The sequence below is a fragment of the Orcinus orca genome, chromosome 14, assembly GCF_937001465.1.
Source record: "Orcinus orca chromosome 14, mOrcOrc1.1, whole genome shotgun sequence".
Lineage (NCBI taxonomy): Eukaryota > Metazoa > Chordata > Mammalia > Artiodactyla > Delphinidae > Orcinus > Orcinus orca.
Genome location: NC_064572.1, coordinates 31,454,056 through 31,480,079, shown reverse-complemented (window position 1 = coordinate 31,480,079; position 26,024 = coordinate 31,454,056). Strand labels below are relative to the sequence as shown.

The 26,024-nt window shown below is 40.3% G+C and overlaps 1 protein-coding gene across 13 annotated transcripts in view; it reads left to right on the top strand.

Annotated features, from left to right (window-relative positions):
* The window catches only part of USP54 (ubiquitin specific peptidase 54), a 118,195-nt gene that overhangs the window by 88,224 nt on the left and 3,947 nt on the right, over positions 1 to 26,024 (top strand). For 5 of the 13 annotated variants that reach the window (XM_049697265.1, XM_004273119.3, XM_033434103.2 and 2 more), the window contains 6 exons: positions 6,317 to 6,484; positions 8,956 to 9,075; positions 10,008 to 10,203; positions 12,242 to 13,620; positions 21,528 to 21,646; positions 22,250 to 22,390. In XM_049697265.1, coding sequence (XP_049553222.1) covers positions 6,317 to 6,484; positions 8,956 to 9,075; positions 10,008 to 10,203; positions 12,242 to 13,620; positions 21,528 to 21,646; positions 22,250 to 22,390 — 2,123 coding nt within the window. Of the gene's footprint in view, positions 1 to 6,153; positions 6,485 to 8,955; positions 9,076 to 10,007; positions 10,204 to 12,241; positions 13,621 to 13,980; positions 20,948 to 21,527; positions 21,647 to 22,249; positions 22,391 to 24,634; positions 24,772 to 26,024 lie in introns of those variants that run through there. The other 8 variants (XM_049697266.1, XM_033434101.2, XM_049697267.1 and 5 more) reach the window with 6 other exon arrangements.

Genomic DNA, 26,024 nt, shown 5'->3' with positions numbered 1-26,024 from the left:
TCTCTCTCTATATATATATATATATAATTTTATTTTTTTTTGCGGTATGCAGGCCTCTCACTGTTGTGGCCTCTCCCGTTGCGGAGCACAGACTCCGGACACGCAGGCTCAGCGGCCATGGCTCACGGGCCCAGCCGCTCTGCGGCATATGGGATCTTCCCAGACAGGGGCACGAACCCGTGTCCCCTGCTTCGGCAGGCGGACTCTCAACCACTGCGCCACCAGGGAAGCCCTCTATATTTTTTGATAATGGCCATTCTGACTGGTATGAGGTGATATCTCATTGTAGTTTTGATTTGCATTTCTCTAATAATTAGTGATGTTGAGCATCTTTTCATGTGCCTCTCAGCCATCTGTATGTCTCCTTTGGTGAAATGTCTGTTTAGGTCTTCTGCGCATTTTTAATTGGGTTGTTTGTTTTTTTGATATTGAGCTTCATGAGCTGTTTGTATATTTTGGAGATTAATCCTTTGTCAGTTGCTTTGTTTGCAAATATTTTCTCCCATTCTGAGGGTTGACTTTTCATCTTGTTTATGGTTCCCTTTGCTGTGCAAAAGCTTTTCAGTTTCATTAGGTCCCATTTGTTTGTTTTTGTTTTTAGTTTCATTACTCTAGGAGGTCGGTCAAAAAAGATCTTGCTGTGGTTCATGTCAAAGAGTGTTTTTCCTGTGTTTTCCTGTAAGAGTTTTATAGTGTCTGGTCTTACATTTAGGTCTTTAATCCATTTGGAGTTTATTTTTGTGTATGGTGTTAGGTAGTGTTCTAATTCCATTCGTTTACATGTAGCTGTCCAGTTTTCCCAGCACCACTTATTGAAGGCTGTCTTTTCTTCATTGTATTTTCTTGCCTCCTTTGTCATAAATTAGGTGACCACATGTGCGTGGGTTTATCTCTGGGCTTTGTATGCTGTTCCATTGATCTGTATTTCTGTTTTTGTGCCAGTACCATACCATCTTGATTACTGTAGCTTTGTAGAATAGTTTGAAGTCAAGGAGCCTGATTCCTCCAACTCCATTTTTCTTTCTCAAGATTGCTTTATCTATTCAGGGTCTTTTGTGCTTCCATACAAATTGTGCAAATTTTTGTTCTAGTTCTGTGAAAAATGCCATTGTAGTTTGATAGAGATTGCATTGAATCTGTAGATTGCTTTGGGTAGTATAGTCATTTTCACTATGTTAATTCTTCCAATCCAAGAACATGGTGTATTTCTCCATCGGTTTATGTCATCTTTGATTTCTTTCATCAGTGTTTTATAGTTTTCTGCATACAGGTCTTTTGCCTCCTTAGGTAGGTTTATACCTAGTTATTTTATTGTTTTTGTTGCAGTGGTAAATGGGATTGTTTCCTTAATTTCTCTTTCTGATTTTTCGTTGTTAGTGTATAGGAATGCCAGAGATTTCTGTGCATTAATTTTGTATCCTGCAACCTTACCAAATTCATTGATTAGTTCTAGTAGTTTTCCGGTGGCATCTTTAGGGTTTTCTATGTATAGTATCATGTCATCTGCAAACAGTGACAGTTTTACTTCTTCTTTTCCAATTTGTATTCCTTTTATTTCTTTTTCTTCTCTGATTGCTGTGGCTAGGACTTCCAAAACTATGTTGAATAAGAGTGGTAAGAGTGGACATCCTTGTCTTGTTTCTGATCTTAGTGGAAATGAGTATGATGTTTGCTGTGGGTTTGTCATATATGGCCTTTATTATGTTGAGGTAGTTTCCCTCTATGCCCATTTTCTGGGGAGTTTTTATCATAAATGGGTGTTGAATTTTGTAAAAAGCTTTTTCTGCATCTATTGAGACGATCATATGGTTTTTATTCCTTAATTTGTTAATATGGTGTATCACATTGAATGATTTGCGTATATTGAAGAATCCTTGCATTCCTGGGATAAATTCCACTTGATCATGGTTGATGATCATTTTAATATGTTGTTGGATTCTGTTTGCTAGTATTTTGTTCAGTATTTTTGCATCTATGTTCATCAGTGATATTGGTCTATAATTTTCTTTTATTGTGATATCTTTTTCTGGTTTTGGTATCAGGGTGATGGTGGCTTTGTAGAACGAATTTGGGAGTGTTCCTCCCTCTGCAGTTGTTTGGAAGAGTTTGAGAAGGATGGGTATTAGCTCTTCTCTAAATGTTTGATAGAATTCACCTGTGAAGACATCTGGTCCTGGACTTTTGTTTGTTGGAAGATTTTTAATTACAGTTTCAATTTCATTACTTGTGATAGGTCTGTTTATATTTTCTAATTCTTCTTGGTTCAGTCTGGAAAATTGTACCTTTCCAAGAATTTGTCCATTTCTTCATGGTTGTCCATTTTATTGGCATATAGTTGTTTGTAGTAGTCTCTTATAATCCTTTGTATTTCTGTGGTGTCAAGTTGTGATTTCTCCTTTTTCATTTCTAATTTTATTGATCTGTATCCTTTCCCTTTTTTCTTGATGAGTCTGGCTAATGGTGTACCAATTTTATCTTCTCAAAGAACCAACTTTTAGTTTTATTGATCTTTGCTATTGTTTTCTTCATCTCTATTTCATTTATTTCTTCTCTGATCTTTATGATTTCCTTCCTTCTACTGACTTTGGGTTTTCTTTGTTCTTCTTTCTCTAGTTGCTTTAGGTGTAGGGTTAGATTGTTTATTTGAGATTTTTCTTGTTTCGTGAGGTGAGATTGAATTGCTGTAAACTTCCCTCTTAGAACTGCTTTTGCTGTATCCCATAGGTTTTGGGTTATTGTGTTTTCATTGTCATTTGTTTCTATGTATTTTTAATTTCTTCTTTGATTCTTCAGTGATCTCTTGGTTATTTAGTAGCACGCTGTTTAGCCTCCATGTATTTGTGTTTTTTACAGTTTTTTTCTGTAATTGATTTCCAATCTCATAGCATTGTGGTCAAAAAAGATGCTTGGTACGATTTCAGTTTTCTTAAATTTTCCGAGGCTTGATTTGTGACCCAAGATGTGACCTATCCTGGAGAATGTTCAGTGTGCACTTGAGAAGAAAGTGTATTCTTCCACTTTCAGGTGGAATCTTCTATAAATATCAATTAAATCTATCTGGTCTATTGTGTCATTTAAAGCTTGTGTTTCCTTATTTATTTTCTGTTTGGATGATCTGTCCATTGGTGTAAGTGGGGTGTTAAAGTCCCCTACTATTATTGTGTTACTGTCGATTTCCCCATTCATGGTTGTTAGCATTTGCCTTTTGTATTGAGGTGCTCCTATGTTGGGTGCATAAACATTTATAATTGTTATATCTTCTTCTTGGATTGATCCCTTGATCATTATGTAGTGTCCTTCCTTATCTCTTGTAACAGTCTTTCTTTTAAAGTCTATTTTATCTGATACAAGTATTGCTACTCTAGCTTTCTTTTGATTTCCATTTGCATGGAATATCTTTTTCCATCCCTTCACTTTTAGTCTGTATGTGTCCCTGAGTCTGAAGTGGGTCTCTTGTAGACAGCTCATAATGGGTCTTGTTTTTGTATCCATTCATCCAGTCTGTGTCTTTTGGTGGGGGCATTTAATCCATTTACATTGAAGGTTATTATCGATATGTATGTTCCTATTACCATTTTCTTAATTGTTTTGAGTTTGTTTTATGGGTCTTTTTCTTCTCTTGTGTTTCCTGCCTAGAGAAGTTTCCTTTAGCATTTGTTGTAAAGCTGGTTTGGTGGTGCTGAATTCTCTTGGCTTTTGGTTGTCTGAAAAGCTTTTGATTTCTCCCTTGAATCTGAATGAGATCCTTGCTGGGTAATCTTGGTTGTAGGTTATTCTCTTTTATCACTTTAAGTATATCCTGCCACTCCCTTCTGGCCTGCAGAGTTTCTGCTGAAAAATCAGCTGAAAAATCCCTTATGGGGATTCCTTTGTATGTTATTTTTTGCTTTTCCCTTTCTGTTTTTAATATTTTTTCTTTGCATTTAGTTTTTGTTAGTTTGATTAATATGTGTCTTGGTGTGGTTCTCCTAGGGTTTATCTTGTATGTGACTCTCTGCAGTTCCTGGACTTCAGTGACTATTTCCTTTCCCATGTTAGGGAAGTTTTCCACTATAATCTCTTCAAAAATATTTTCTCAGACCCTTCTTTTTCTTCTGGGACCCCTACAATTCGAATGTTGGTACATTAAGTGTTGCGCCAGATGTCTCTGAGATTGTCTTCAATTCTTTTCATTCTTTTTCCTTTATTCTGCTCCTCAGCAGTTATTTCCACCATTCTGTCTTCCAGCTCACTTACTCGTTCTTCTGCCTCAGTTATTCTGTTATTGATTCCTTCTAGTGTATTTTTCATTTCACTTATTGTGTTGTTCACCTCTGTTTGTTTGTTCTTTAGTTCTTCTAGGTCTTTGTTAAATATTTCTTGTATTTTCTCAATCTGTACCTCCATTCTATTTCTGAGATTCTGGATCACTTTACTATCATTACTCTGAATTTTTTTTCAGATAGATTGCCTATTTCCTCTTCATTTATTTGGTCTTGTAGGTTTTTACCTTGCTCCTTCATCTATGACATATTTTTTTGCTGGCTAATTTTTTTTTTTTTATGAGTGGGGTTGTGTTCCTGTCTTACTGGTTTTTTGGCCTGAGGCTTCCAGCACTGAAGTTTGTGGGCTCTTGGGTAGATCTGGGTCTTGGTGCTGAGTTGAGGACCTCTGGGAGACCTCACTCCGATGAATATTCCCTGGGGTCTGAGGTTCTCTGTTAGTCCAGTGGTTCGGATTTGGAGTTTCCACCACAGGAGCTTGGGCCCAGCCCCCGGTTTGTGAACCATGATGCCGCAAGCTGTGTGGGGTGGCAAAAAATAAAACAGAACAATAACAAAGAGTAAAAATAAAATTAGACTAGGAAACTAACAGATATGTTAGAAATAAAATGAAAATAAAAATATAGATGAAACAACAACCAGAAGGTAAAACAGCACCACAATAGTAAAAAAAAAGAGGAGGGGGAAAAAAGAAAAAAAAAGGCAGAAAAGGCCTTGGCTGTGGGGGCAGGGCTTAGGCACAGGTGAGGTTTAGGTGGTGGGCGGGGCCTGTGCTTAGGACGCACAGGGCTGGAAAAGGCCATGGGGGGGTGGGGCTTAGGCTCAACATAACAGTAGGGGTCCAGGCATGCCTCTGGTTTTGGGAGGTGGGGGACCCAGCCTGGGAGCCAGCAGGCTTCCCAGCCCAAGTGGGCAGGGCACACTCCCTCTGTGACTCTCCTGTTCCTCCGTCCTGGAGGGCCCCTCCATCCTGCCTGCCTCTTCTGTTCTCCTCCAGCCTGCCTCATATGCCCCCAGAACCAGTGTAGTAGAAGGGGCCTTTTGAGGGTGTAGGACCGGGCTTGAGAGCTGGGCAAGTTTCCCGGGCCAATTGGGCAGGGGAAACACCAGGCATGCTCCCCCTGATCTGAGCCCCCGAGGCTCCCTCCAGACATGGGAACCCCTCCCTGCTCCCAGCTACCCCTTGGGGGCGCAGGTCCTGTCCTGCCTCCACTTCTCCTCCCCCACTTAGTCCCCCAATGTCCTACCGGGTCGCTTGGGGGTTCCTCCTGTCTCCTTGGGCATCGAGGTCCCCCACCAGCATCTGGCAGCTGCCCTAGTTGTCCATAGGTAAGTTTATTACTAGCATTTAAAAATAAATAAAAGGGAGTCATACTATAGATATTATTCTGTCACTTGATTTTTCACTTAATATATCATGGACATCCTTTTAGATCTGTTTGGTTCCATCTGTGAACACTGAAAAAATTAAATTTTTACTACTATCAATATTTTCCAAACTCATTAAAAAGGTGGTGGAAATTAAGAGGGAGAAATTGACTTGTTTGAAGCTTCCTGGTGAGTCACTGGTAGCACATGGTAGAGAATGCTCTCTAGTAGTTCAAAGCATAGATTATGAATTTAACCTATTTGACTTTAATTCAGCTTTACCGTTTGCCATTTTTGTTACCTTGGGTAAGTTATTTATCATCTTTGTGACTCAGTTTCTTCATTCTTAAAATGTGGGCAATTATAGTATCTACCTCACATATTATTGTGAGAATTAAATAACATATGTAAAAGTGCTTACAGCTATGCCTGTCACGTAGTAAATACTCAACAAATGTTAGTTGTCATGTTGTTATTGTTGTTATAATGCACCCAATAAATATTATTATTATTCATGGCCTAGGTATCATCCTGAATCTGAAATGGAAAGCACTATGCAGATATGAACTCCAGACTGAAGCCAAGAGTTCCAAAGGAAAAGCAGTGCTGTGGCCATAAATACAGCAAGTGCTTAGTCTTGGTTATGGAAATGTGGCGACTTCTCTTCTCCCTTGCTTTTATTCCAGGTGGGGAGATATCTTCCAAAACTGAACTGGATGAATTGCAGGAAGAGGTGGCCAGAAGGGCCCAGGAACAGGAACTTCAAAGGAAACGAGAGAAGGAATTAGAGGCAGCTAAAGGGTTTAACCCTCATCCCAGCCGCTTCATGGACTTAGATGAACTGCAGAATCAGGGTAATTGTTGTGAGCATTAGGTTGTGGGTGATGGGGACAGAGAAAGCTGGGAGGAAAAAAGTATTCAAGCTCATAAATTCTGTCTTCTCTTTAGCCAAGTTATATTTTATCTTAATTCAGCCATTTCAGTGAGAGCTAGTTAAAGTAGGAGGTGACAGGCCTATTGGTTAGAGACAGGCACTGATTTGGGGCCCATTTATTAAAAGCTTGTAGATTGGAGATAGTATATTGTTCATGAAAAATATTTCTGATGAACAGCTATATAAGATGTAAATTAAACTACTCACAATTCAGAAACAGCAGAAAAAGGCAGTGAGTGAGCCACACTGACAGTGAGGGGAATTCTTCTCGCTCAGCAGAAATATGCCCTTGAGATTTCCTACCTGGAGCTTCAGGGAAGTGGATCTACCAAACAGGTTCTAAGAACACAGAGCCTGATTTCCTTTTGATCCTCTGATGATTCATATCCCAATCTCACACGATTTTCATGGACTTTATTTCAGCTTCTCCAGCTGCCCCACATTAGTTACTTTTTCTCCCTTCAATTGCTTTAGGACATCACTTTGTACCAGCAGAGACTAGCCTTCAAAATAAGAGTTCAAAAAGGCTGAGGTATCTATTTTAAATAGGCCCTGAAACCTATATCTGTGTTTTTCTATGAAATGAGTTTATTATTCAGAACCTCCAGATGCAACAAATTGTGCTAAAGTAGTGTAAAGAATAGGAGCCGATGCTGTTTTGGGTGGCTGCTTTCTTTTGATCACTTCTTTCTTCTTATCAACTCTTAGGAAAACTTCCTGGGCTTATTTGGGGACTACTTTTCTCTTCTAATCCTACTGTCTTTTGATTCAAGGCAGTTGTTGCTTTATACTTTCCAAGGCATTGTTTTTTGTCTCCAAATTAGTTTACCATTCCTAATTTCTTAGATGTCCCTATGTTTCAATAGTTTTTTCTTCCTTTTTGTCCTTAAGCTATATCACATTGGTGTCTCAGGTTCATATTGCTTCTGAAAGAGGGGTCTTGTCATCTTCCTCCCTTGCCTTTCTCCCCGCTCTGTCAGTTGGGTAGTACCTTAGAGTTGAGAGTGGATCCCTCTGGCTGTATTTCATTGTCAGTTCTCCATACACTTTGGTTTAGAGCAAGGAATGGAGTGCTAAGATTCTAGAGGATAAGAATTAAAATTTAGTACAATCATTGACCAACTATATAGTTTGCCTATATCTCTGTAGAGAACTTTTTTTGTTTTAATTGCTCTAGCCACCACCTCTGATTATAAAGGTTGTATAGATTCAATTGATTTCAGATATAGTGAGAAAACTTCAGGCCTGAGTACCCCCTACCCCAGGGACCATACCTCTAGCAGTGGAGTAGAACCCAAATGTCAAGATCTTCAGAACCAACTTGTTACTTCTACTTCCTTCTCATTGTTCTCCGAAGCTATTGGTGAATTAGGGAGTGAATGTTAGGGGTATGGAAGAGCTTTTCTTACCATGTACAGCTGGAGGTTAATGGAGGATAGGTGCATGAGGGGAGAAATGATTTTTTTTTTCCTGTGAGCTTGTGAAAACTCACCGTTAATCCCATTGTAGGTGAACTTGGGTTACAGGTTACTACTAATTTATGGTTATGAGTGAGTAAAAGGCAAGGGGATATATAAACTTGAGAATTCTTTTACAAAAGTTGCCCTTACAGTACTTTCTTGCTTTTCATGTGGCGCTGTCCCTAGACTGTCCTGCACCTGCTTTGGCACACATTCACTTTCAGGGGAGGAAGCAACATCTTATGCTCACTGCAAGGGAAGGTGACTTTTTTACAGTAGGTTTGGTGAGCAAGGGCGTGATAGAAGTAAATTAGCAGTGCTGATGAAAGGTATGTGTGTGCAAACCAAGAACAAGGGCATTTCCACTGGCCTGGTAGATACATTGAAGTTAGGAACCGTAGAACACCTGTGCCCAAGAGGGGTATTGATTTTCCAGGTGCAGGTGGTACAAAGAAAACTATGAATTATGTAGGAAAGAAGTGTTACAGATGGCTTTTCACAGAGTACTGAAGCCACTTTTGCCTTAACACAGCAGTGGAGGTCTTGGTGGAGATCTGGGGCGTTGAACACAGGTTGCCAAGATGTATCTTGTTGCACTGTAGAGAAGCACGTCAGTTCCAGGCATAAGAACCCACCCTTCTATTATAGACAGTACTTTGTTCTTTCCTTGAGGGCCTCCCTTAGAGGTCTTGGAGTTGGAATATGTGGTGGACAATGACATGCCCCTCTTTCATGGCTTTGGTAAAGTCTCAGCTAAGGCAAAAATGGATGTCCTACGTGTTTCAGAGAATTCTTAATAGTTATGGTCAGTTGGAGTAAGGGTGGACCAGAGGCTCAGCAGCAATGATCTATGTGCACTGAAGGGAAAAAACAGCACATAGGAAAAGTTGGAACAGATTGTTATGAAAATGAAAAGTGCTGGCCCTTTCAGGGAGGAGTGACGGCTTTGAGAGGTCCCTACAAGAGGCAGATTCAGTGTTTGAAGAGTCGCTGCATCTGGAACAGAAGGGAGACTGTGCTGCCGCTTTGGCTCTCTGTAACGAAGCTATCTGTAAGTAACTTTAACCGCTATGGCTATGGCACTTTTCACTAACTTCACAATAGGTATTATTAGTGTCGTCACTCAGATAGGATAAAAACAGCTTTTAAGTCTCCTCACTGTCACTCCCCCAAACTGAGGCACTTTAGCTATCTTTTGCCCTTCAGATTTCTAAATGTGCTAGGCGTTGTCACTGTGGCCTATGGATATTTACTGGGAAAACCTCAGCAGAAGTCTACAAATGAACTATCCAGCCAGACCTACCTTCTAATCCCAAAATAAAGTTAGATCTCAGATGTGAGGTTAGTCTGCTCTTTCTCTAGTTACTGACTAGTGAGGTGGAGCTTAGGGCAGGAAGAAATGAATAAATTGACTGTGACTTCCCAGGCCTGTGACTTTGTATTGCATATTTGATTTTTTATGTTTCTCCCCTGCCTTCCTGTTATGCTGCACCATAAGGTTACAGCAAGGGACTAAGGCTTAGAATTTGTATCTGGTTCTTTAATGTGACCCACAAGAAACTGTGTTCTATAAAGACAGATGCAGGTTTGGATCTTATTTCTGCTGTTGGCCATCAGGAAGGGGGAGATGGGAGCAGAGAATGGAGACCAGAGTCGGACAGGTCAGTTGCAAAGGACAATGAGAGTGGCAACGTCTAAGATGGAAGCACCAGTTTATCTTCCTGACTCATTTTAGTTTAGCTTTTTGTTTGTTTTTTAAATTTGAATTAACCTGTTTGGCCTCCATGGCTTCCATGAATGTTCCTTATAGCCAGAGGCAGCTCTGTGCCCTGGACAACATATGCATGGTCCACGCCTTGTATTCCTGCTGCATATTTTGAGTTTTACTGCATATCTTTGCTCATTTTTGGTTGAATTTTATTCTTTTTATTTTTGTTTGTATTTTTGTGTTCTGTTTCTGCTATATTTTCTTTTGCATTTTAGCTAAACTAAGACTTGCCCTGCATGGTGCCAGCTCTAGCACGCACAGCAGAGCCCTAGTCGATAAGAAGCTGCAAATCACTATTCGAAAAGCACGGAGCCTGCAGGATCGCATGCAGCAGCAGCAACCATCTCAGCCGCCGTCGCAGCCCTCAGCCTGCCTCCCCTCACAGAGGGGAGCCCTCCCTCAGCCAACAAGGTAGTGCCTGGGAACCATTGTAGTTTATGGACGCCAGGGGAGGAAGTGACCATGGGTGCTCCATAGCCAGCTCTCATTGTCTTGGCGACTCCAGGGGAGAGAGAAGAGTCCTCTGAAAAGATTTCTTCTCTCAGGTCAGACATACAATGAAAAGCTCATCCCACTGCTGAGTCCTTTCCTTAATAGTTCCTAGAAAGATGCAGAGAGTATAGCATAATAAATAGACCACTTGTCTATATTTCCTGTGGGTGAGTTTGTCTCTGGACTTGTGTAATAACATGACTATTAAATTTGTACATATTATGGTCTTAGACATGGCAATCTGAATTACATTTCACTTTGCAGTAGAAACCGTGTGATTTATTTTGGGATTTCAGTGCTTCCTGTCCCTCAAGGAAGTAGAGAAAGCAGTCTTCCTTGCTCTGATTGATCCGTTGAGAGGAGACACAAAGATTCCCTTTGTTTTGCTTCCCTATGGTCAGGAGTAGGAAAAAAGTCCCCATGGCCATTGGTGTAGTTTCCCCATTTTAGCCCTTGAAATTGGCTGTTACTGAGAATAGATAGATTTAAGTAAGAATTAATTTTGGCTGTTAACAAGCCTGAGTAGTTTTCAGAATATAAACATTATAAAAGAAGCTAACATTTTTTGAATATTTGCTCAGGCACTAAGCTAAACTCTTTTATGTTTTATTTTATCTAATTCTCACAATAACCTTAGGAGACAGGGATTACTATTTAGCAATGGTTTATAAATAAGAAAACTCAGGCTCAGAGAGGATGAGATAAGTAAGGTACCCAGGATTACTCAGCTAGTAAGTGGTAGAAGCATGGAATTTAAATCCAGGTCTGTTTGACTCCATTAGGCTTTCCTTATAAGTAATATCATATTCTTCAAAATGTTGTAAGGGTGATTGAATGACTATGCCCACAAAAGTTTATAGTGTATTATCATTCAAATTTAATGCTCATAGCTAGGATCTTCTTCTTTCTTCTTTTCTCCTATTGTTTACCCCATTCGCTGAATGCTAATTTGAGAATCTGATCAGAGATGTGTTTTGATTATAAGCAATTTAGGCAGCTAAACTCTTTTCAGAAAACTTCTGCCATTAGATGTGTGTGAGTGATTGAGGTTTTATCTAAGTGCTTCTAGCCCTGAGTTCTTTAGGTCAGAAATACAAAACAATTAGTAAGAAATCTAACTGCAGTTAATCCCTACTTCCACTCCCAAATCTCAAGAGAGTCACAGCACATTACTTTGGGGAAATATCTCAGTAAACAAATACAACCAAATCCAGATTATAAAAATACATTTGAGGGCTTCCCTGGTGGCGCAGTGGTTGAGAGTCCGCCTGCCGGTGCAGGGGACACGGGTTCGTGCCCCGGTCCGGGAAGATCCCACATGCCGTGGAGCGGCTGGCCGTGGAGCGGCTCAGAGCCATGGCCGCTGAGCCTGCACGTCCGGAGCCTCTGCTCCGCAACGGGAGAGGCCACAACAGTGAGAGGCCCGCGTACTAAAAAAAGAAAAAAAAAAAAAAAATTGAAATGGTTGATTTTTATATTAATCCCAGGAGCCCAAATCATCCTGTACTCTGTAAATGTGGCCTTCTGGTTCTTTTGGCTGATCTGCCTCTCAGGACCCTAGGGATGAGTGATTTCTAGGCTTTGCTTACCTTCTATTGTCATTTGCATATGGCATGAGCAATTTTTGTTTTTGAATTTGTAAGTAGAATATGATTGGAATGGGACTTTACAGGGAATGAAGAATATTAGCAAGAGCTTTATTTACTATTACTGTGGGCAACTTTGATGAGGGTATTTAATAAAGAGAATTAATATTACCTGTTACTTAGGTGTGAGCCGACTATGTGCCTTCTCTTGTGAACCTCTGATCTGTTGACTCTACTTATGCTTGTCTTTCCATTTATTTTCACTATTACCTCTGTGAGTAGCTAGAAATGGAAACCAAATGAACAGTTATTTTTGTAAGTGATCTTGTCAATTAAGACAGCTTATGACTGGCTCTCTCTGTTTATTTCAGTGAACAGCCTATCCCGCTCCAAGTATTGTTAAGCCAGGAGGCCCAACTGGAACCCTACATGAATACAGAGTTTGGGGCCAGTTCTTTCATCTACTCATCCGCTTCCTGCCATGAGTCACACTCGCCATTATTCCCAGAGTCATCTGCCCTGTCTGCTCCACAGCACAATTCCTCTGGTGGGTCTGCCTCGAACCTTCTTACTTCTGTTGAGGTGGACAGCATTGACCCCTCTGTGTTCCACAGGCAGGGCTTACATAAAACACCAGGGAGAACTGAGAAGAATTCTCATCATGGTTGGGAACCAGAGGGTGAGCTGCAAAGCTACAGGGGGGACAACAGCAGCTGCACAAGGTTCCCCCAACAAGGAGGAAGAGGCACTGATCAAGAACAGCTATTTCAAGAAAAGAGGGATCCTGCTGACTCATCCCAGGTGATGCCTTGGCTACACCCAACTGGAACAACCACCTCTGAGAGAGGAGATGCACACAGTCTAGGCTGTGGTCCTTCAAGTTCATCAGCTCAGTCCAGCCTTTCTCTGTACAGGGCCTGCCACTCCATAATGCCTGCTCCTTCCTCTTCTGTGCTTCACTCTCCTAATACCTTACAGAAAACTAACCAATGCCTCCAAACCCAAAGCCTCAAAACTTCATTGACTTCAAAAGTGGACGGAGGCAGCGAGGAGCCCTATAGGCCAGAGTTTCCTACCGCAAAGGGGCTTGTCCGCTCTCTGGCAGAGCAGTTCCAGAGGATGCAGGGCACCTCCACAAGGGTTGGTACAGGTTCCCAGGATAGAAGTTTGCCCAACAGTCTAAGGAAGGACTCTTCCCTTTCTGACTCAAAGCCTCCATTCCCACAGGGTCAAGGGAAAGGTCATTGGCCTTGGGCAAAACAACAACCCTCTGTGGATGGTAGGAACAGACTGCCTTCCTGGGGAGAGCCTGCTGATCATCCTTCTCTTGCCATGAACTCTGGGCTGCCTAATGGTGAAACTTCTAGGGGAGGACAGTCCAGGTTGGCAGAGTCAGGTATTTACCATGGGAAACCGTCTCAAGTGAGAGATGCTAGGCCTAAGGAGCTGGGCAGCAGTGTCAACTTGGGAACTTCCTTGCCTTTGGATTCCTGGTTGAATGTTACAAGGCTTTGTGATTCTCAGCTTGGGGTCCCTGGGCCAGGAATGAAGTCCTCCCCTCCTGATTCCCATACCTGTGTAACTTATCCAGAAAGAAACCACATCCTTTTGCATCCACATTGGAACCAAGACACAGAGCAGGAGACCTCAGAATTGGAGTCTCTCTACCAGGCCAGTCTTCAGGTTTCTCAATCTGGCTCTTCTGGATGGGGGCAGCAGGAAGTGGCCTGGAACCCACTGAGCCAAACAGGTAAGAATGCAACCAGGGGCAGGGGGTGTGGGGGGCATCGAAAAGCTGAAGGCAGGAAGATAAGATCAGAAGGGGGATGGTGTTCTATGTAAATAATATCCTCAGCTTAGGAGGCAGCAGTAGAACTTCTGACTTTATTCATAAAGACTTCATGACAAGGGCTAGACATTTTTCTGGCTAGAGTGGAGAATGGGGGCAGAATCATCACTCACAAGCTAGTTCCCTCCTTCTAAAGAGACCAGTGAGTATTTGCCCAGGGCTGCTGAGTATGAATGCTAAGGAGTGGTTCCTAGGCCTTTGAGAGTGACTTAGCATGAGGTATGGGAGGCTGGGAGGAAAAGTCATTCTTCTATGGCTTAGGAACAAGCTCCAACTTGCAATGAGGATGTTCACGTTGAGCCAAGTCTCCAGTGTGGCATATCCAGATCGTACTGAACCAGCAATATCAAGACCTTCCCTGATCCGTTCAGGAACTACCAGGTTTAGAATTTTCAAGGTGGTATGCTTGTAGGGTACCTGTTCACCAACTCTTTGTGAGATTATGTTGTGTGAAGAGTGAAGTCTAATGTTAAATGCACAGCACAGAATTAGTTCTGTAAACTGAAGACATGAAGGATATTTATAACTTAAGATTGATGTACTTAAGAACTCCAAAGCCTGAACTATTGTTCTGTCTCCATCATTAACTGTCAGTAAAAATTTGGACAAGTCATTTAATATCCAAGTTTTTACTTATAAGATGAGAGAATTGGTTCAATGATTTTATTTTATTTTATTATTATTATTTTTAAAATTTATTTATTTATTGTTTTTGGCTGCATTGGGTTTTCGTTGCTGCGCGTGGGCTTTTCTCTGATTGTGGAGAACGGGGGCTACTCTTTGTTGCGGTGCGCAAGCTTCTCATTGCGGTAGCTTCTCCTGTTGTGGAGCACGGGCTCTAGGCGCGTGGGCTTCAGTATTTGGGGCATGTGGGCTCAGTAGATGTGGCTCGCGGGCTCTAGAGCGCAGGCTCAGTAGTTGTGGTGCAATGGCCCAGCTGCTCCGCGGCATGTGGCATCTTCCTGGACCAGGGCTCTTCCCAGACCGTGTCCTCTGCATTGGCAGGCAGATTCTCAACCACTGTGCCACCAGGGAAGCCCCAATGATTTTATTTTTTAAAGATACCTTCCAACTCTTTAAATGATATGTATGATTCTGTAAAATTAAACTCAGAAATTTATCTTCAGTTTAGGTGGTATAGTTCTTTGCATGCAGCCAACCAATATTTAATTATAACCAAACAAGTGGTTATTGAAAATCTGCTATATTCCCAGGAGCATCAGAGTGGGGGATATCATATAAATATAAGATTTAATATTAAGATATGTTTTTTAGCATCTCCACTCTAGTGTAAACTTTGCAATAACATTTATTAAGTGCTCCTTAGGTATTAATACATAGGACAGGGCAGTATGGGAAGATTACAAAGAATGAGGAAAAGTTGGAGTTTGCCTCAATTAGCTTCCTCTCATATAAGGGAGAAAGAATATACGAATGTCAAGTATTTTAAGAATCATAAACACATATAAAAGTATATTGCAATTAAAACTGAACTAACCAATTGAATGTCAAACATTATATTACAAACAAAACAAAACAAACCTTATGTTACCCCAGATAGCAACATTTTTTATTGTAGATGGTTTTGAAAATATATAAAGTAACAAAAATCATTGATAACCCTGGCAGTAGTTTCATGAGTTTACTTCTGGCTTTGGGTTGCCGCCCCCCACCTCTGGTTGACATACTTTTTTTTTTCCAAATTTCCCCTAGTTTACTTTTTTTTTCTAATTAATTTTTATTGGAGTATAGTTGCTTTACAATGTTGTATTAGTTTCTACTGTACAGCAAAATTAATCAGCCATACATATACATATATCCCCTCCCTTCCGGACTTCCCTCCCATTCAGGTCATCACAGTGCACTAAGTAGAATTCCCTGTGTTATACAATATGTTCTCATTAGTTATCTATTTTATACATAGTATCAATAGTGTCGTGACATACTTTTTTTTAAATTGAAGTATAGTTGATTTACAAAGTTGTGTTAGTTTCAGGTGTACAGCAAAGTGATTTAGTTCATATATATATGTATATATATATATATATATATACATATATATATGTGTGTGTGTATATATATATATATTCTTTTTCAGATTTTTTCCATTATAGGTATTACAAAATATTGAATATAGTTCCCTGTGCCATGCAGAAGGTCCTTGTTGTTTATCTATTTTATATATAGTAGTGTGTATATGTTAATCCCAAACACCCATTTTATCCCTCCCCCTCTTTCCCCTTTGGTAACCATAAGTTTGTTTTCTACGTCTGTGAGTCTGTAGTATTTCTGTTTTGTAAATAAGTTCATTTGTGTCATTTTTTTAGATTCCACGTATAAGTGATATCGTATTATATTTGTCTTTCTCTGACTTACTTCACTTAATATAATAATCTCCATCTATGTTGCTTCTGGTTTTGTTTTTTATGCATATATACTATATATTTATTTGTTTTGTTTTTACAAAAAGCTGGATTATAATATATGTATATAGTTTAGTCCCATGATTTCTTACATTATATCCATAAGCATTTTCCCTTTGGAAAAAACTGCTTTTAATGACTATAATATGCTGCATATAAATACACCATAATATATTCAACCATTCTACTGTGGTTGAATATTTAGGTTACTTAAAATTTTTTGATAATACAGCATTGTGATGAATATCCTTATACTTAAGAGTTTGGCCACATTTCTGATAAACTCCTTAGGATAAACTTTTTGAAGGGTAATAACTAGTTGAAGGTTATAAACTTTAAAAAATCTCTTGATACATACTGGCAAACTCAGGAAGATTATACTTCTGGTTTTTTTTGTTTGTTTGTTTGTTTTTTGCGGTAAGCGGGCCTCTCACTGTTGTGGCCCCTCCCATTGCGGAGCACAGGCTCCGGACGCGCAGGCTCAGCGGCCTTGGCTCACCGGCCCAGCCTCTCCGCGGCATGGGGGATCTTCCCGGACTGGGGCACGAACCCGTGTCCCTTGCATCGGCAGGTGGACTCTTAACCACTGCACCACCAGGGAAGCCCTATACTTCTGAAAACAGTATGAAAGCGTACCTAGCAACCATTAATTTTTACTTAATAGTGAACAAAAACTAATTTAAAAAATCCAGTTAATGAATCAGTCCTCAAAACAACTTGTGAAACCAAACTAGGTTTTATTTTGGTTAGAGTCTCTTTTTTATTTTTATTTTATTTTTATTTTTTTTAGAGTCTCTTTTTTAAATTGAGTCTTTCAGAACTGACGTGGCAGAATAAAGAAGAGATCAGTGGAATAAATCAAGAAGTGGACGATGAAGGAAAATGCCAGTTAGGATCCATATATGACAGAATATATCTTTAGGGGAGTCTTGCTTTATCTTATTGTAAAGCATTTATTAAGCACCAAATTACTTTTTTTCTCCAATTTTATTGATATAGTTGACAAATAACACTGTATAAGTTTAAGGTCTACAGTGTGATGGTTTGATACATGTATATATTGCAAAATGATTACCACAGCAAAGTTAATTAACACAGCCATCACCATACCTAATTACAATATCTTTCTTTCTTTTTTTTGTGGTGAGAACATTTAAGATTTACTGTCTTAGCAACTTTCAGGTATATAGTAATACAATATTGTTAACCATAGTCACCATGCTATACATTAGATCCTCAGAACTTATTCATCTTATAAGTGGAAATGATGTGTACCCTTTGATCAGCATCTCTATATTCCCCCCACCCCCTGGCTCCTGGCAGCTACCATTCCATTCTCTGTTTCTATGAGTTTGGCTTTTTTAAAGATTCCACATATAAGTGTGATCATATAGTATTTGTCTTTCTCTGTATGACTTATTGCTTTAAAAAAAAGAAAGCTTTATTGATATATAATTTATGTACTGGACAATTCACCTATTTAAAGTGTACAATTTAGTGGTTTTTTAGGATATTGACAGAGTTGTCCATCCATTACCACAATCAGTTAAAGTATTTTTTCATCACCCCCAAAAGAAATCCTGTACCCATTAGTATTCACTCCCCAGTAAACCTCTAATCTATTTTCTGCCTATAGATGACCTATTTTGGACATTTCATATAAATAGAATCATATAGAATGTGGTATTTTGCAACCAGATTAGTTTTGACATGACTGTAGTTCCTAAAGGGTTATGTGAACACTGCCCTTGACCTATATTCTAAATTTCATAGTATTTTGAAGTTGCTCACACATCATCTTAAAAACTAAAAATAATGTTTTGTTATGGATAACTTCAAATATATTCTAAAGTAAAGAGTAAATGCTATAATCACCCCCTTGTTCTTATCACTAACTTCCAAGATGATTATCTTGCCCAATTATCAACCGATGGCTGATTTTGATTTAGGGACCCCTCCCCCGCCCCTGCCACTTTCCCTCCCCACTGGATTATTTTAAAGCAAATCCCAGACATTATATCATTTCCTCCATAAATAGTTTGGAATGCATCTCTAAGAAATAAAGACTCTTTTAAAACGCAGAACTATAATATTATTATACCTAAAAAATTAGCAATAATTTCTTAATATAATACAGTAACTAGCCAGTATTCAATTTTTTTCAATTGTCCCACAGGTGTCTTTTCACAGTTGGTTTATTTCGAATCAGAATCCAAACAAGATCCACACATTGCATTTTGTTGATGTGTCTCAAGGCTTCTTTTAAGCCTGTAAGATTCCTGTCTCTTTTTTCCCCTTGCCATTTATTTGTTGAAGAAATTTGGTCATTTGTCTTCCGCGTTTTAGATTATATTCTAGGAGAGGTTTTTTTGTTGTCATTTTGTTTTTAAAACATGTTCTCCTAAGACCCTCTTTTTCCCTATAACTTGGTACTTAGGGCTAGAAGGTTTGATTCTTGATTAAAATCAGGTTTACTTTTTAAAAATAAGAATATTTCATAGGTAGTACTTAGACTTCTTATATCATATCAAGAAGTACATAATGTCTGGTAGTCTTTCTTCTTGTTACTATTGATCAGTGAGTAGATGTCACCTTAATTCTATCAAATCAAGAAGTCCCCTCAACAGTACTCCTTACAGAAGGCCACCTCCACCTCTGTTTAAGTATCTTTAAAGGAATCAGTGTCTACTCTCTTCAGGAGGTTCCAATGGCTACCTTCTTGTCTAGGTAGGAATCACACTTGACTTGATTAGAGGAGCACCAAATTCTAACCATTACAGCTGTAATTCTTAAATCTGGCTGTCCATCATAGTCACCTGAAGAATGGGTTTTTTTAAAAAAGGAAGAAAAATTTTATTATTATTATTTTTAAAATAAATTTATTTATTTTTGGCTGCGTTGGGTCTTCGTTGCTGTGCGCGGGCTTTCTCTAGTTGCAGCGAGCAGGGGCTATTCTTTGTTGCAGTGCGCGGGCTTCTCATTGCGATGACTTCTCTTGTTGCAGAGCATAGGCTCTAGGCACATGGGCTTCAGTAGTTGTGGCACGTAGGCTCAGTAGTTATGGCTCACGGGCTCTAGAGCACAGGCTCAGTAGTTGTGGTGCAAGGGCTTAGTTGTTCCGTGGCATGTGGGATCTTCCTGGACCAGGGCTCGAACCTGTGTCCCCTGCATTGGCAGGCAGATTCTTAACCACTGCACTACCAGGGAAGCCCAGAATAATTTTATATAAATGGGATCATAGCACACATGATTGTTGTTGTTGTTGTTTTATATTTATTTATTTATTTTATTTTATTTTATTTTTGACTGCGTCGGGTCTTAGTTGTGGCATGCAGGATCTTCCGTTGCGGTATATGTGCCCCTTGCTGCGCTGGGCAGGCTTCTCTGTAGCTGTGGTGCACGGGCTCCAGAGCGTGCAGGCTCCAGAGCACGTGGGCTCAGTAGTTGTGGCACATGGGCTCTCTAGTTGTGGCCTGCATGCTCAGTAGTTACGGGGCATGGGCTTACTTGCCCCATGGCATGTGGGATCTTAGTCCCTGACCAGGGATCGAAGCCATGTACCCTTCATTGTAAGGCAGATTCTTAACCACTAGACAGCCAGGGAAGTTCCTATGTTGTTTTTACTACAGACAATTTTTGTTTCTCTCTCCTTCCCTCAAATCAATCCCTACCATTTATCCCCCACCACCTTCTCAGACAATAGTCTAATGTGCATATTTCTGTATTTCTCTGTTCATATAATCCTATATAGACCTACATATATAGTGTTTTTTTTGTTTGGGGATAATATTACAGATTTTTTTCCTTTATCTCAACAATACTTGATGAAAATTCCTCTAAGTCATCTAGTTTAACTCAATTCATTCTTTTTAGTGGCTGGACAATATTTGATATTGAGGATACTGTAATGTATTTAGCCATTCTGCTATAGATGGGCATTACTTTATTTCTAGTTCTTGGCCACTACAAACAAGGCCGCAATAAACAGATAGTTTTGCTTCTTATTCCCAGGAGTAGAACTGTTGGTTAAGAGGATAAATATATTTTCAGTCTTAATGGTTATCTCTAGATTGCTTTTTAGGAAAACTATAACATTTCACATTTCTTCCAACAATGTTTGAGGATATTCTCCCACACTTTTTGTGGAAACCTTTTAAAAATAAATATTCCCAGGCTCCAGCCAGAAAGATTCTGATTCAGTAGGTCTGCAGAGAGGTACACAAAGCTGTATTTTTTAAAAGTTCTAGATGAATCTGAGGTAGTATTGGAACCACTGCATTTAAGCACAAGGAAATATTGAAAATAACTGGCCTTCTTGCTTAGTATATCAGCAATATCAGAATCAAAATAACAAATCAAGACATGAATTGGCAATAGACATATATATCAAATGTAGGTCAAGGATGTGTGCATTTTCAGAATGGAAGGCTTAATTAGTTGTATTGGGGTGAGCGCCTTGGGAGTCACATATCCAGTTTGGAACAGCTCATCTCTTAATAGTCTCGCAAGATTTTGAGGAAGAGATAAACATTTAGAATTTGTTTAGAATTTAAGTGAAGAAAAGAGAGAAGCTGGGGCTTCCCTGCTGGCGCAGTGCTTGGGAGTCCGCCTGCCGATGCAGGGAACACGGGTTCGTGCCCCGGTCCGGGAAGATCCCACATGCCGCGGAGCGGCTAGGCCCGTGAGCCATGGCCACTGAACCTGCGTGTCCGGAGCCTGTGCTCCGCAACGGGAGAGGCCACAACAGTGAGAGGCCCGTGTACAGGAAAAAAAAAAAAAGAGAGAAGCTAATGGGGGAAGTAAAAGAGCACTGCACATACAAAATGTTGCTGAAGAGCTCCTGCTCATAGTATATAACTGGAAGTGTAAGTGCAGAGACTTGAGTTTTAATCCTGGTTAAACTACTTACTACTTGTCAGATCCTGGAACTCATTTTCCTGCTTTGTAAAATGAGTCGGTTTAATATGTGATTACTATGATAATTTTCAATTCCTAACCAGACTGGAGATAATAGTTCCTTTGTCATCACAGACACTCTAGAGAATCACTATATCAGATAATTTCCTCTGTATGTATTATAAGTCTTGGGCCCAAGGCTGACAGAAGCAAAGCTGATTATATTTACTATTCAGCTATCTGTCCACAGAGCCCTTTCTCAACAAGGTTCTTCAAGGCCTGTGTTCTGAGATCCTTATGGTCTTATAGGAAGCTATCCATATTCTGAAACTCCTGTTTCTACATTCCAGGAGCCCATCCTCCAGTGGATTCAGAGATGCATATTTGTTATTTAATGAAACAAGAATTCCTGAGTTTTGTGCTGCCAGGCTGAGTTTAGACTCCAGGAGAAGAGATGGCTTCAACTTGTATTTATGTTTTCCTCCTCAGGCTCTACAGATGGTGTAGGAAGGAGGTTGCGCTCAGCCCCTGGCCTTGATCTCTCAAAGACCCCAACAGCAGAAATAGAGCACAGTCTCCATGAAGCCAATACAGTGTCCACTTCTCAGGTAGCCACCTCAGGTGCTAAAGTTTTGGGCATGGGGTGATGTGTTGGGAAAGAATTATGGAGAGAGATGAGTGGTAGGGTTGGTGGTAAAGCAGCGGCATGGTAATGTGGGGCTGTTGGAAGAGAAGAAGGTCTATGATTGGGCTTCTTCTTTTTCTTTTTTTTAACATCTTTATTGGAGTATAATTGCTTTACAATGTTGTGTTAGTTTCTGCTGTATAACAGTGAATCAGCTATACATATACCTATATCCCCATATCCCCTCCCTCTTGCATCTCCCTCCCACCCTCCCTATCCCACCCCTCTAGGTGGTCACAAAGCACTGAGCTGATCTCCCTGTGCTATGCGGCTGCTTCCCACTAGCTATCTATTTTACATTTGGTAGTGTACATATGTCAATGCTACTCTCTCACTGCGTCCCAGATTGGGCTTCTTTTGAGTGAGAGGAGATAGCCACATGGCCACTACCTTTTAAATACGTCTAATTCAGATATCTACTAGTGAGTCTTACCCTATTCTCTCCCATATCCCTCGGGACAGGGTCTGTGGGAAAACCACATGTCTGGTGTTCTGTGTCTGCCTGTGTGTGTCTGTGTGTTTGAAGGCTGCACCTGGCCGAGGCCCCAGCAGGGAGTGTGGGGAGGATGATCAGTATGGTGCAGAGAACTTTCGGCGCATCTCACGCAGTCTCAGTGGCACCGTTGTCTCAGAGAGGGAGGACGTCCCAGTCTCTTCCCACAGTTTTGTAAGTAGAATCAGGGTCTATCTATTCAGAGCATCCTCTTTCTCTTGCTAGGTAAAAATATACTGCAGGTGAAGGGGCAGGAGAAGCTGAAAGTTGTAATCTGGGGGAAAGCCATATGCACTCAGCAAAAATGAGGACACATAGTCATTATTTTCTTGACACACATTTACTTGGAGCCTAGAAGAATGTCCCTTCTCTGTAGCAGTTCTGGAAGGTGTATTATAGGCTTCCCCAGGATGAGAAGAGTACTAGCAGCCTCAAGAGGAGTCTTGGAGAAGCCACTGCTGCTGACTGGGTTAGAACCCACTGTACTAATCAAAGGAAGAAGATAAGAGAGGGGTTGGAGTATTTTTTTGCCTTTTCTTCCCCATCCTAGTACATGACTGAGTAGGGTCCAGTGTGCTTTCAAGCTGAAATGAAGCATGTACATTAGCAAGAGAAGGAAAATGATTTAAAATCCTCATCCTTGGGGCTTTTCATATGGCATTAATGCAGTAGTCTATATGTGAAAGGGACAGGGACACCCAAGTCAGCAGAGATCAGCTAATTCAAATAGTTTCAGTGGTTGGGTTTCTAAAATGTGCCTTTTGAGAATTTCACACACTTGCCCAAAGCAAGTTGAATTTTTATTTCAGTAGGGGTCAGGATACAAAGCACCAGTATATTGAAGCATGCTCACCAGGTCAGTTTGATAAATACTAAAAAACAGGTCTTAAATATGTGATATAAAAATGTACAAAAAGAAAACTGTCTCTTCCACCACTTCTTCAGATCCAACTTCTTTCCCTAGAGGTAGTCATTTTTTCCAGTTTATTGCTCATAAGTTTCTAAAGAGCTCTGAACAGTTGGCCATTCTTTTTGGAAAAGGTGGCCTTTTCTTCCCAATATTTGTTCTCATATACCTTTAATGGCGAATTGTTATTTTCCTAGGAGAGTTGGCTTCCTTTGTCCTGACTTCTGTATCATTCATTTATTCATTGATTCGTTCTTTTTTTTATTTTTTTGATGTGGACCATTTTTTTAAAGTCTTTATTGAATTTGTTACAAAATTGCTTCTGTTTTATGTTCTGGTTTTTTGGTCACGAAGCCTGTGGGATCTTAGCTCCCTGCCAGGGATCGAACCCACAACCCCTGCATTGGAAGCCGAAGTCTTAACCACTGGACTGCCAGGGAAGTCCCGATTCATTCTTTTAAACAAATGCTTTTTGAGCTTATGTTCTAGGTATTGTGCCAGATGCTGGGGAAGTGGTGGTGAGTGAGCTAGATACAGTCCCTGCTCTCATGACTTTACAGTCTACTGGGGGAGACAGATAAATAAACAATTGTAATATAATATGATAGGATTTAATGCTATGGAAGCATAATAGAGGGGACATCTAAACCAGGCTTGAAGAATCAGGGAAGTCTTCCTACAGGAAGTAAAAAGAATGTAGCAGATAAAGGGACCTGAAGCAGACATTAACTGAGTTAAAAGAAGCTCATTGGTATGGCATGATTAGAGTCTGGTGAGGGAAGGATGGAGAGTATTGACAAGTGGGACTGGAAACACTATAAACAAGGGTCATATCATGAACCACAGTAAGGAGTTCAGGAGGATAGAAGTGGACATACTGGAGAGCCAATTAGGAAGTAAAAATTAATGTGTTTGGTACCTGCTTGCCTGGATATGGAGAAAGGAGAATCAAGGATAATATCTAGGAGTTGTAGGTTGATAATGATAATATTTGAGGGAGGAGAAGCAGGAATATATTTGGGGGGAGAGATATCTGCAATTTTGGATATATTAAGCTTGAGTGGAGACAGGTATCTGGTAGGCCTTTGGTTGTGAGACATATAAACTTGAAATTGAGATTCGAGAATCATAGCCACTAAAAAGAGGAAAAGAGTATTACAAAAAGAGGCGAGGAACCAGGACATATCCCTGAAGAGTATCAGATTTGAGGTGGTTCTTCTGAAGAACCCAAAAACGAGACTTGGTAAAAGAGACCAGAGAGATAGAAAGGAAACCAGTGAAGAGTGGTGTCTCTTTCTTCTATGGCTGTGTCACATGCCGAGAGGACTAGCACCTGGTCCTTATGCTATATGGTAAATGCCTCCCATGTGCCATGCTGTTGTTAGGTGCTATGAGCACACACTGATGGAACAACACAAAATATCTTACAATCTAGTAAAGGAAATAAGATATACTGGAATATAGATTATTTTATTTAATATATTATTTATTAAGTGCCTGTAATGTTCCAGGAGCTGTTCAAGGTGCTGGGGATACTGGAGTGAAAATAAGTGTATTCTACTAGGAGAGAAAGACAATAAACAAGTAAACCCCAGACAATGTGTGATAAAGAAGAATAAAGCAAAGGAAGAGGATAAGGAGTAAAGAGGTAATAGTGGTTATTCTCAGGGCTATTTTTGATAGAGTAGTGAGGGAAATCAGCTCTAAGAAAGTAACATTTGATCAGAGACCTCAGTGACATGAAGGTGTAAGCCACGGGAAGAACATTCCCGGTAACAGAAACGCAGAGTGTAAAGGCCCTGAGGTGGAATGAGCTTGGTGTGTCTGAGGAATGTTAAGAAGGTTAGAGTGTAAAAGGCACAGGAATGGTAGGAGATAAAGTGAGAAAGATCAGCATTGCCATATCACATAGGAACTTGCAGGCCACACTAAGGAGGTAGTGGGCTGGAGATAGGAAGACTAAATTGGAGGCTGCTGCAGTGGTCCAATTGAGTTTAAATATAAAACCTATAGGTAGAGGGCTTCCCTGGTGGCGCAGTGGTTGAGAGTCCGCCTGCCAATGCAGGGGACACGGGTTCATGCCCCGGTCCGGGAAGATCCCACATGGCGCTAAGTGGCTGGGCCCGTGAGCCATGGCCGCTGAGCCTGCGAGTCCGGAGCCTGTGCTCCACAACGGGAGAGGACACAACAGTGAGAGGCCCGCGTACTGCAAAAAAAAAAAAAACCTATAGGTAGAAATGACATTACATGGCATAGGTAACTAATGGAATTGTGGAAGAAAAGTGCAAAATCAAGGGCAATGTCAACATTTCAGTCTAGGTGACAAGAAAATACGGTACCAGGAGGAGGAGTTTGGAAGAATGTTGGTTCAATTTTGGACATATTAGTGTTTCATATGTTAAAGGGGATATTTCAGAGATTTTGCCACAGAAGTGAATGTTGAATGGAGCATAGAGCAGGTCATAAGCATCAATGGGTACAAACTTGACAGGCAGCACCAAAGTGGAGACTGTAGAGTGTAGCAGTAATGGGAGAGATGGAATAGAGAGTTTTTGATTGTACATTTAGGGAGATATATATTAGTTCCCAATATTTAGAGAGAGTGTAGAATTTTCTTTTTCAATCTCTCAGGCTTTCTGAATTTCTCTCATTTCTTCTCTATTTTTAATTTCTTAATTTTTAAATATGTATTTTTTAGAGGCTTTTGTTACTTTTTTTTTTTTTTTTTTTGGCCATGCTGAGCAGCTTGTGGGATCTTCGTTCCCTGACCAGGGATTGAACCTGTGCCCTTAGCAATGAAAGCACATAGTCCTGGACCGCCAGGGAATTCCCCTCTTCTCTATTTTTAAATTTCTATCACAATCTCTCTAATTCTACTATTAGCATTAAGGAGTTTGCTAA